This window comes from Trachurus trachurus (genome assembly GCF_905171665.1).
Source record: "Trachurus trachurus genome assembly, chromosome: 15".
NCBI lineage: Eukaryota > Metazoa > Chordata > Actinopteri > Carangiformes > Carangidae > Trachurus > Trachurus trachurus.
Genome location: NC_139906.1, coordinates 19,242,257 through 19,254,516, shown reverse-complemented (window position 1 = coordinate 19,254,516; position 12,260 = coordinate 19,242,257). Strand labels below are relative to the sequence as shown.

The window sequence follows — 12,260 nt, the reverse complement described above, 5'->3', positions numbered from 1 at the left end:
TCAACATAAAGCGCTTCCTGAGCTACTTTACCGTATGGTTGGACCTCTTCAGACAGGCATGTCCTCTCTTCAAGGTTATTTGGTCGTAAAGGACATGAGGGCTCAAGCATTATGAGACCTGTAAAAAGAGAGCTTGGAAACACTTCTCAGCAACCCCTAAGTGGGACCCCATTAAGCTCCTGTTAGGGGTCTCCGGATCACAGATAAAAAAAAATAACCAGATACTGTTTAGGTTGGCATGGGGGTGAGGGGGTATATAGGTATCACAACATTTCTTTAATGCAGAGAAAAGAGAAAATGTGACCTAATCTACTGTGCAGGCAACAGGGAAATGTATTTAGTCGGAGTTTCTCCACAAAATACAGAAGCTGTGTTCTGTGCTTCTCTATTTCCCTCTAGTGTTGGCAAGAGGAAATTGCTTGAGCTATTATATCTCGTCAAGCTGAAGAGAGCATTTCAAGTGGATGCCTTTTGTTAGTCACTAGTCAGTGTATCTGTTTCCACTTCTACTCTGTTTTACTTTCAGCTGAGGAATGGCATTATTTTACTTTATTTTTTAAGAGAGGGTCTATTAAACTCAGTGTTTCCATGAGCCAGCTCACACAGACCACACTCCGCCTTTCCTGTGACCTTTTAATTTTGGGAAGTGGATTATTTAGCCTGTTAAAGTTATTTGTGTTGAAAAGTCAGTGGAGGAATCTTACTTTTATAAAACCTGACTTTGTGTCCAGAAAATGAGTTTTATATAATAAACAAATTTAACAAGAGGGGGGAAAGCTTTGCTGGCTGAGCTATAAAATTCGAAGTCAAAGCAATTACCGGCAAACATTTTTACGGGAATGTGTAATGTCCATTTGATTCAGTCTTAAAAACATGGCATTTTGAATTACTCATTATGAATACTGGCAGTTGTGCAAAAATAAATATTCTAACCTTGCTTGAGGGGCAAGTCAAAGGGACAACCAGCAATGTAACCGGTTAATGTGTGGAGGGTAAAACTGTGCTATACATTTTGAAGCAGAGGGTGGCACCTGTCTCGTATTAAAAGTTGCAAAAACGTGCAGTAGCCTATTTCTTTTCAGTCACTATCCCCTGCCTTACTGCTGCTGAGGCCCAGCTCCAGTGATGCTGCTGACCACATATTAGGAGTCATTTGGGGTCAAACTGTCCCTTTAAGGGGGAAAAAAATAGTTTTTCCTCTTACACACTTGCGACATGTTACCAGCAGGTGGTGCTGTCCACCAAGAGGCGGCACTGTTTACCAGTTTCCCGCTGAACCCCCGACACTGTGGCTTGCACACAGACCGTCTGTAAATGGCCAGGGGAGAATGTGAGACCAGAGGTTGTTATTGTCTCTGAGGCTGTTGCGCAGATTACATTTAAAAAAAAGAAAAAAGAAAAAAAAAAGTTTTGCTAATACGCCTGTTCCGTTCATCGTCTTGGTGATATTTGATTTCATTTATCGCCAAAGAGCACTGCGCATGCGTCTATCCCTCCCCACCTTTCCTATGACCAAATAAGGGCAGGGCAAAGAGTAGGGAAACACAGAAAGACGTCTCACTCACTCGCGTGTTAGTGGCGTCGAGAAATAGTGTGACGTTGCAGCACTTATCTTCAGATGATGGCGCGCTGTTTCAACGTTTTACACTTTTACTTTATAACTCACAGACCGATTAAATGTATCATAACAATCCTGAGCTGAGAGGAATGATATTGAGCCGATAACTTAATGGGACGCTTTATTTGCTATGTTTGTCACCATGGTAACAGAGGGGCTCGGCTTGTTGACTCAGCCCTGAGCAGCGCGACCACGCCTCTCATCTCTGCAGCAGCCGCCCTGAGCCTGCACCGCCTGCACCATGGCCTGCACACATGTCTCCATCCTCCTCGGGTCCAGGCGTGGCTTACAGATGGGTGTGGCTCCTTGTTTGGGGGAAGTTTTCTGTGAGTATAACTGTAATCTGAAGAGCAGCAGGAGCTCCAAGAGATATGGACACATGGTGAAGACAGCTGTTTTGTATTTTTGTATTTTTTTGTTTTTTTCTCATCTGGAAACTTTTGAAAGACTAAAGTTGGACAGCACTGACTGATCAAGGTAAATGTCACATGTCTCAAATGGGTGGTATATTTTTCCTGTTCCTTTTAGAATAGTAATAATTTGACTATTTAAGCATCTTTGCCTCTGATTGTATTTCTTTTTTGATTATTTGCATAGTTGTGTTTCTACCTCACACTGACATATGATGTGTTTCTATTTTAAGTGGTATTTTGTCATTGTTATTGTGTGGTAGCTGTTGCCACTGATTTTGCAGATAAGCCTGTCTGTGTTGTTCCATTAAAACTAGTTTGATGGTAAATAATAAGGTCAGACGTCTCCCAGAGCTGTGGAACAGCCATAAATGTGACTGCAAAACTCTAGCAGGATGGGTATGACCTTTCAGAGCACACTGAATTAATAACACATCTGTGTAAACCTATATCGCCTGCACTTTAAGGAAATGTCCTGCCAAAACTCCTATTGTTATGAGCTTCATAATAATCCAGCAATCCTATACCCAAAAAGGAGTAGGCTACTGCTAGGAGCAAACATTTACCCTGTCAAATGCCATTTTATGCACAGACCAGTTTGTACTGAGTCCAGCACAGAGGCTCCATTCAGCAGATGACATCCAGTCAAAGAAAACCTTTATGTCAGAGTGGGATCAGTGCTGGGGGAACAGTCGCTGTCACGGCCCAGAACCACTCCGGCTGGTTTGACAGAGCTGACTGATGAGGGGAGGTGGGTGTGACACGAGGAAGTAGTTGAGTCTTAATGCTTTAAGTTGTGCAACTTTTACAGAGCAATGGGCCTCCTGCAGCTGCTGAAATCCCACTTCTTGTGCCACCTGATCATCTGCTACGTGTTCCTGGTCAGCGGCCTCATCGTCAACGTGCTGCAGCTCTGCACTCTCCCTCTGTGGCTGGTCAGCAAACAGCTAGCCCGCAGGGTCAATGTCAGACTGGGCTACTGCATCAGCAGCCGTGAGTATTGTTTGTCTCTGTTTATTTTGCTGCTGGAAGGAACTACACTTTTTTCACAAAACACAGAGGTGTCTTCATGACTGTGTCTTCATGATCCACAGAGATGGTAGTTGCTCTGGAGTGGTGGTCTGGGACTGAATGCACGCTCTACACCGACCCAGAGAGTTATCTGCTGTATGGAAATGAGAACGCAATTGTAGTTCTCAACCACAGTTTTGAGATAGACTTCTTGTGTGGCTGGACCTTCTGCGAAAGATTTGGAGTTCTTGGGGTAAGAGAAAAATACATGCTTTATATTACATTAATAAAAAACTGAGATTATTGTCATTGGTGCATAAATAGAACGGCTGAAAACAATTTGCACATCTCAATTCCCTGTCTTTGAAGTCTCACACCCAAGTCATAAATGTTTAATGTTCATGCTTTTTTTTGCATGTTAAATTTTTACTTCATCAAGTCTCTCAAAACTGGCCTATTATCATCTTGTTGTATAGAAAATGTGCCTAGCTTGCCCTCCAGTTCCTCAACATACTTTCATTTCAACATTTCCAGAGTTCAAAAGTTTTAGCCAAGAAAGAGCTGTCTTATGTTCCAATCATTGGTTGGATGTGGTACTTCCTGGAAATAGTTTTTTGCAAGAGGAAATGGGAAGAAGACCGAAGGACGGTGGCACAGAGTCTTCAGAACCTGCGGGATTATCCAGAAAACTACTGGGTAAATTTCACTCTGTGGAAATAGTGATGTCTTTTACAGTTAGAGTGGTGATACAGAGATATGTCTGAATAGTGTTATTCATGAACTGTCTCTTTTCTTGGAGCTAGTTCTTGCTTTACTGTGAAGGAACACGCCTCACACCAAAGAAGCACCAGGTCAGCATGCAGGTGGCTGAGAGCAAAGGTCTGCCCAAACTCAAGTATCACCTTCTGCCCAGGACCAAAGGATTCTGGGTAACTGTCCAAAACCTCAGAGGAACTGGTGCGTATCTATTTTAAATATTGCTGCCAGTAAGTGGAGAGAGAGATTTACAAATCAAATGAGTTGTACAGTTACCTGCTGCTTGTGTCTGGTTCTTTTGTAGTTGCAGCTGTTTACGATTCAACACTGAACTTCAGAAACAACGAGTCTCCGACTCTGCTTGGGATTCTTAATGGGAAGAAATATCATGCAGATTTATATGTGAGGTACAAAGAAATGTTTTGTAGTGAAGATTGGATCCTTTGTTTCCTGTTTACTGGTGTAAAAGGTTTTATCTCAGAGATCTGACTTCCCTCTTTTACTCACAGGAGAATCCCTCTGGAGACGATCCCAGAGGATGAAGCAGAGTGCGCTGCTTGGCTCCACAAACTCTACCAGGAGAAGGTGAGAGGGTATTGTTGGTGGAGAAACAAAGTTGTTATACTTTGGCTTATCCCACATTTTCAAGGAACAAACTAAACAATGTTCTTCTGCTTCCTTGTGTCTGCACTGATGTACCTGCAGGACAGCTTTCAGGAGCACTACACACAGACTGGGCGTTTCCCTGGTCCCACAATGAGCCCCCCACGACGACCCTGGGCCTTGATCAACTGGTTGTTCTGGTGCTGTTTGCTCCTCTACCCTCTGGGCCTGCTGCTGGTTCAACTCATCAGCTCTGGATCCGTGCTCACCATCTTAGTCTCTGTGGCTCTCTGCTCTGCAGGTTAGTTTTACACAGTGGAGCTCAAGGTGAAGTCACCCTGAACTGAGTGTAACAGTCCCTCCCTCAGGTTAACAGCTCCTTTTTGTTAAAATGTTTCACAAAGCAGCAGATCTGACGAGTCAAATGTAAGTTCCCTTTTTTGAAAAAACTATGATCAAATAGTTTTTGGGAGCATGTCCCCAACAGCATTCAGGCATGAGCTTACGCAACAAAGCAGCTAAACATTGATCCATCTGAATAGTTTCACAGAGATGTTAAATGGAGACTTTTGATCTAATAGCATGGGATCAGGAGGAGCATGTTACAGTTTCTACAATAAATGAGAGGCCATGTTTGTGGTTGAGGTTAAGAAGACAACATGAGACATCTCCGATTCAAGCATTTACTAATGTCACATTGGAAATAAACTTTGGATTTTGGATTTAGCCGCATAACTGCACTCTGATTAGAGATGTTCCAGTACCAATACCAGCATCGAAAAGCCTTCAATACTGCCAAAAATACCAGACTGGGCTTCGGCAAGTGCACAAATCTATGCACTGATCCAATACCACGTCTTTAAAGGCAGTGTTTCTCCCACCTGCCTTCAAAGGTGTGCACCCTTGGGTGACTGTTACTTCCTAGATTGATTCATGTTCTTTTCCATTTATGCAGGCTGTCAAACTAGAAAATAAAGAAGCTCCATGACTGTTTGCATTCGTTTTCCAAAGGCTTTAACTTGAACTAGGCCATATAACAATAATATTATTTATTAGATGTAGTTTTTTTGAATTCACTGATATCTGATTGGTACTCGGTATTGACCAATACACAATGTATCAGGTATCAGAATCATTATCAAGAGGGAAAAATGGTATTGGAACATCTCTGATTTTGATCTTGAAAACTCTTCATACTTTTAAGATAAATGTACAAAACAAATTAAGGAATTTACTGTTGAAATCACAGTGTCTCATGATCCCAAAACCCATCACCACTTCTTTGTGACTCATTCACATAATATTCTGACTGAACTCTTTCTGAATCTTTCTTTCACAGCTTCACTGGGAGTTCGCTGGATGATTGGCCAGACTGAGATTGACAGAGGCTCAAGCTATGGAAATAAGGAGGTTCCTGTAAACAGAAACTAAGAGATCCTGACCCTATCTCTGAGCTGCCTCTTTGCACAGCCCCTAATTTCCAAGCTGCTGGCTGCAGAATGTATAAACACCAGTCTGACAGGTTCCTGTTGGTCCAACAAGTGCAAACCTGCTTTCCAAGCACAATGCGGACAGGATAGTTGTGTCTTACTGCTCTGCTGCAAAGCTCAAGATCAAAGATCATGAACCTGGACTGTGGAGAGCAACTTGCTTTGATAAACATATACTAAGGAACATGAGGCGAGACAAAGTTTGACTTCTGCATTCTCCTCATAGCAGAGTAAATATTTGAATACAGTCAAGACAAATATTATCACTGATAAGTCAAACTGAAATTCTAACTTCAACCAAGTGCAAAATGGACTACCTCTGTGATTTTAATGTAGAATGTAATTTCATAGGGGAATAAAAATGTATATTTCAGGTTTGTTTTTAAATAGAAATTTGTTTATTTATATTATTTGTACAGAGAAAAGATTATAGAGCAGCATGGGACCAGAAGTTGTGTTGTGTGTCATCATGTTTGGATGTTTTGTTTTCAACCACAGGGAGGGAGAACAGGGCCTGTTTGTCATAGTTGGATACACTAGAAAAACACTCTTCACAGCAACTAGAAATTGAAATCTTCTGAAGGCCTCAAACTTAACACTCAACTGCTCAGCTAAAAAAAAAAAACAGTGTAGAAGTTGTATTTATGCTCATGTCTGTGCAAGCTGGGATAAAACGAGGAGACATTCACAATCTGTGTTAATCGTCACCTCCCTGTGGTTATGTGAAAGAACAAATAGATATACACTGTCACCACAAACAGGAGCCACAGCTAATCTCCAGTGCATATCGTATTGATAGTAAAAACAGAGGAAGAGCACATTCTGTGTGAGCCAGTCTCCTCCCTCAGTCGCTATCACTCTTCCTGTTGTCTCAGTGAGGAGACGGACTGAGCTTCAGATATCTGCTGCTTGTCCATGACCTCACTCTAATGTGCTACCATACACATACATGAAACAGTTGCATCACGTACTCATCACCAGGATTTCACAAGGCCACACTTTTAAAAATGGAGCGGGAAAAAAAAAAGTGTTAGTGACCCCTGGTGGTGGCATGCAGAACAAGCATGAGACATACTTTTCTTACCCGTTGTTCCCAGTGTGCAGTTCACCTCAATATGACTGAGATGAGATGAGATTACTAACAGCCAGTTCAACCAGTTCACTCAGGCCCGGTGATCCCTCACACGGTGTCGTTGGTTACTCATGTAGAAAAATGAGGAAATCACAATGTTATGAGGAAGATGGTGATACTGATCCTTTACTCTTTAGTGAACAAAGTGGTTTGTTTAACGCTGATGTCATTTTTTCAGCCCAAGTTATTTTTGTCCAAGTTATCATCATACTACCCCCTCTGAGGATTCTCTGGTGCCTGCACATTTCATGTTAATAGGCTTTATGCACAGCTCCACTACTTCCTGAACTTTAGCCAGCTCCTTTATTTCCTGTCTTACATTATTGGACAAACTGATTAATCCTCACAACAACAGCCAGACACACCTGGATTAATCAGTTTGTCCAATAAAGTAAGACAGGAAATAAAGGAGCTGACTAAAGTTCAGGAAGTAGTGGAGCTGTGCATTAAGCAATTGAAAATATTTTTCTTTAATTATATTTATCTTTCTCCTTTTCTAAGCCACTCAGAAAATTACCCACAATCCAGAGATACTGTATATTCCCTCAGCTTTCCTCCCATAACAGATTTTATAGGCCACTAAATCACTGCCGTGAGTGATGATCCTGGATCAGTACTGAAGAATAAGTCATGAGGTTACTAAAGACAATGCAATAAGCTTAATAACTGTCCTTAAACCATGTGTGCCTTGTGTAATTATGTCACAATACATGCTTGAATTAAAAATAAATAAACATGATGTCTATTTCATTAAGCTCATTATTTATTCTTTTATCTTTAAGTAGAGTATGCATCATCTTGGCTAAAAGAAAGTGTAAAAGTTTGGTGAGTTGGTTCTTTTATCAGTAACTATATTTTACACACTTGATTTTTTCACTCACGCTGCTTTGGTCTTATGAGCTGTGGCTTTACTCAGAAATGCAAAAGATCAGAACTAGGAAGGAAGCTAGGAAGCAGCAGGAACAACTACAGTCACCAATGATTATTTTCAAAATAATTGTCCCTATGTCAACCCATCTTTAAACCTTGATGTGGAAAGAGAAAAACACCCAGAAGTAACAGACACATTAATAAAATAAATATGCTATGTGTTTCCATGTGTAAAATCCCAAATTATGTTAGAAAAGGTTTTTTTTTTAAAGACTTTGCATATTCTCTGTTTAGAGTTCATATTGGATTTTAAAACACACACAAATGTGTCAAACAGAAAGAGGGAAGGGAGTGTTGATGTTAATCGAACTATAAATCTCTTGCTCTTTATACTACTGGATTTTGACCTCTTGAAAGTGAATCATCACGTCACAGCAGGGTGAGCGTTGTCAGTTACTGGGCAGTTACCTTAGGTCAACACTAGACTTGTAGCTGATTGGTGCGTTTGACAGAGCGTGATCTTGTACTCTAACATCAGATGTGTGAGAATAAAAGGCAGTTCTTCTTGTAATGCTTTAAGTTGCACAGCTCTAACACAGCAATGGGCCTCCTGCAGCTGCTGAAATCCCACTTCTTGTGCCACCTGATCATCTGCTATGTGTTCCTGGCCAGCGGCCTCATCGTCAACCTGCTGCAGCTCTGCACTCTCCCTCTGTGGCTGGTCAGCAAACAGCTAGCCCGCAGGGTCAATGTCAGACTGAGCTACTGCATCAACAGCCGTGAGTATTGCTTTTATTCTCTGTTACATAGATGAGTGTTAAAGTCTGGTTTGCTGCTGGAAGGAAAAAATCTATCACTTCAGTTGTAACTTTATTGTAATAATGAGCAAGATCAAAGGTTTAAAGCAGTGTTTTTCAACCTTGGGGTCGGTACCCCACGTGGGGTCGCCTGGAGTTCAAATGGGGTCGCCTGAAATGTCTAGTAATTGATAAAAAAATAAATAAAAAAATAAAAAAAACTGATGGAAAATATTTTGTAACTAATTACTATTATTTTTTAAATTATTGTTAAAAACACCATGCACAATCTTAAACAACTGTACTTTCACTTTCTCGAATATAAATCAAGTTCAAATAAAATGCAGCATATAAAAATATCTGAGCTGGCTCTTGATTCACGGCCGCGATCATGTGACTGCACATGATAGCGGGGTCACCAGAAATTTGTGATACCACTGGTTTAAAGGCTTCTTTCCAAACAAAACACAGAGGGGCCTTAAGAACTGTGTCTTCATGATCCACAGAGATGGTAGCTGCTCTGGAGTGGTGGTCTGGGACTGAATGCACGCTCTACACCGACCCCAAGAGTTATCCACTGTATGGAAATGAGAACGCAATTTCAGTTCTCAACCACACTTTTGAGATTGACTTTGTGTGTGGCTGGACCTTCTGTGACAGATTTGGAGTTCTTGGGGTAAGAGGAAGTCTCTCTCAGAGAAACCAAGTGCTCAGCTTTTTTGTGCATTGGATTGCATTTTAAATTTTAAAATACAATCTTTTTTTGCTTTTACAGAGCTCAAAAGCATTAGTCAAGAAAGAGCTGGCTTATGTTCCAATCATTGGTTGGATGTGGTACTTCCAGGAGACAGTTTTCTGTACGAGGAAATGGGAAGAAGACCGAAGGACGGTGGCACAGAGTCTTCAGAACCTGCGGGATTATCCAGAAAACTTCTGGGTAAATTTCACTCTGTGGAAATAGTGATGTCTTTTACAGTTAGAGTGGTGATACAGAGATATGTCTGAATAGTGTTATTCATGAACTGTCTCTTTTCTTGGAGCTAGTTCTTGCTTTACTGTGAAGGAACACGCCTCACACCAAAGAAGCACCAGGTCAGCATGCAGGTGGCTGAGAGCAAAGGTCTGCCCAAACTCAAGTATCACCTTCTGCCCAGGACCAAAGGATTCTGGGTAACTGTCCAAAACCTCAGAGGAACTGGTGCGTATCTATTTTAAATATTGCCACCAGTAATCACCAGACACTGTGAGCTGGAGAGAGAGATTTACAAATCAAATTGCTGCTTGTGTCTGGTTCTTTTGTAGTTGCAGCTGTTTACGATTCAACAATGAACTTCAGAAACAACGAGTCTCCGACTTTGCTTGGGATTCTTAATGGGAAGAAATATCATGCAGATTTATACATAAGGTACAAAGAAATGTTTTGTAGTGAAGATTGCACCCTTTGTTTCCTGTTTACTGGTGTAATATGGTTTTATCTCAGAGATCTGACTTCCCTCTTTTACTCACAGGAGAATCCCTCTGGAGACGATCCCAGAGGATGAAGCAGAGTGCGCTGCTTGGCTCCACAAACTCTACCAGGAGAAGGTGAGAGGGTATTGTAGGCAGAGGTTTATGCTGTAATGACTTTGTAAAGTACTATTAAATGCCACATTGTCTCCAATTTTTAACCTAAACTGGGTAACACTGAACATTTTAGCTTGTCACCATGTAATGACAAGGTCAACATGACTTTCAAGGGGCTCACACGTGATGTGGACACTTTTGTATTGTCGTGTGTCTGCACTGATGTACCCGCAGGACAGCTTTCAGGAGCACTACACACAGACTGGGCGTTTCCCTGGTCCCACAATGAGCCCCCCACGACGACCCTGGGCCTTGATCAACTGGTTGTTCTGGTGCTGTTTGCTCCTCTACCCGCTGGGCCTGCTGCTGGTTCAACTCATCAGCTCTGGATCCGTGCTCACCATCTTAGTCTCTGTGGCTCTCTGCTCTGCAGGTAAGTTTCAGTACAGTGTGTCATTTTTTAAGGCTTAATTACTGATGTAACTTGTTGTTTTTCTTTTTGATGTATTAATGATAAATCAGGAAATATTAGGCTATGTCATGCCTCAATTCACACTCCACCATGTGCAAAGGAAAGTTCATTATTAGGTCAGTGTTGATGTTTTGGGGGCCTCCCCTATTATAATATGCACAGTGAGGGGGAAATAAAAGCATTAGACAGTTAAGGCAACTCTGGTAGTACAAATGTGGCTGAGGGGGAGCACCTTCAGCCAGAGACTCACTCTCCCCAGGTGCAGAACAGAGCGGTTTAGGCCCCACAGCCATCAGACTGTTCAATAGTGCTTGAATGCAATGGAGCGTGAGCACACACGCACACATGCACACACACACACACAGACACACACAGATCCTAGCACTTTACCAACTCATAAGCCTTTATTTTTTATCTATTTATTTTATTTATTAGTGAGGTTACCTTTTTTGTATGCCTTGTCTTCGTATCTGTTGCTGCTGTGACACATTGATTTTCCCCTTTGGGAGATTGATAAAGTTTTATTCATTCATTCAAATCATAATTAGCATCAGAAAGCCTTTGACTCAAGTTTTATTTTTTTCTTTCTAATTATTTAAGCATTTCTGCAATAATCTGCAGCTATGTTTGAAATAATGATGAACAGATTATGGCACAAAATTGAGCTTAGAAATCAGAGAAAAACTCGGCTGTCATCCTAAATACAGTAATCTGTAATCTCGACCAGGAAATTAATTAGGGAAACAATGTCTGATGAAACCTCTCTCCACTTCTTTGTGACCTGTTCTAATGGTAATCTAAATGTACTCTTTCTGAATCTTTGCTTCACAGCTTCACTGGGAGTACGCTGGATGATTGGCCAGACTGAGATTGACAGAAGCTCCAACTATGGGAATAAGGAGGTTCCTGTAAACAAAACTGAATAATCCTGGCTTGAACTGATCTGAGCAGCTGCAGAGCAGCAATTACCAGTCTAAATATCACTTTATTTTGTCTTACTGCTAATGTGTCTGGCAACTTGTACTAATGTTGCAGGTGAACATTTAACAAGTTAATATTACACCTCAAATAACACTGCAAATATTTAAGTTATACCTGTCAGCCTAAATTAAATGAACTACTTCTGTGATAGTAATGTCATAGTAATGATGAGTGGCTTAAGAAAATACACACTTCACTTTCTTTTTTTAAAAAAAACAATTGGTTTATTAATATTGTTTGTACATAGCAAACACTATAAGAGCAGCAGAGGACCAGAAGTTGTGGTGTGTGTCAGTGTCTGTGTTTGGTTGTGTGGATGTTATGTGTTCAGCAGCAGGGAGGGAGAGCAGGCCCCGTTTCTCCTCTTTGTTGGCTACGCTCCAGTCACATGAACAGCTCTCCACTGGTGACCAGTAGACTTGAACATTGCTCCAACTTGACATTTACTCCTCAGCAAAAAGGCAAAGAAAAATACATTTTTTAAAAGAAAAAATCCTTCCTAGTGCCTGCGCTTGCCGAACGACAAGTGATAAATTAACCTGACTATTTGGATGGTG

At 41.3% G+C, this 12,260-nt stretch overlaps 2 protein-coding genes across 2 annotated transcripts; both read left to right on the top strand.

Moving 5' to 3' along the window:
* Positions 1–1,951: 1,951 nt before the first annotated feature.
* LOC310998234 (1-acyl-sn-glycerol-3-phosphate acyltransferase delta-like) lies at positions 1,952–5,851 on the top strand. Its single transcript, XM_083988182.1, has 9 exons — positions 1,952–2,095; positions 2,840–3,021; positions 3,123–3,292; positions 3,574–3,735; positions 3,843–3,996; positions 4,100–4,202; positions 4,305–4,380; positions 4,501–4,699; positions 5,738–5,851. Exons 2-9 carry the CDS (start codon positions 2,844–2,846, stop codon positions 5,827–5,829), a joined length of 1,134 nt encoding a protein of 377 aa, XP_083844308.1. The 5' UTR covers positions 1,952–2,095; positions 2,840–2,843; the 3' UTR covers positions 5,830–5,851.
* Positions 5,852–8,456: 2,605 nt separating this feature from the next.
* On the top strand, positions 8,457–11,857 carry LOC310998233 (1-acyl-sn-glycerol-3-phosphate acyltransferase delta-like). The gene is made up of 8 exons (XM_083988181.1): positions 8,457–8,669; positions 9,194–9,363; positions 9,463–9,624; positions 9,732–9,885; positions 9,990–10,092; positions 10,196–10,271; positions 10,485–10,683; positions 11,554–11,857. The coding sequence occupies exons 1-8, from the start codon at positions 8,492–8,494 to the stop codon at positions 11,646–11,648; spliced, it is 1,137 nt and encodes a 378-aa protein (XP_083844307.1). The 5' UTR covers positions 8,457–8,491; the 3' UTR covers positions 11,649–11,857.
* The last annotated feature ends 403 nt before the right edge of the window (positions 11,858–12,260 follow it).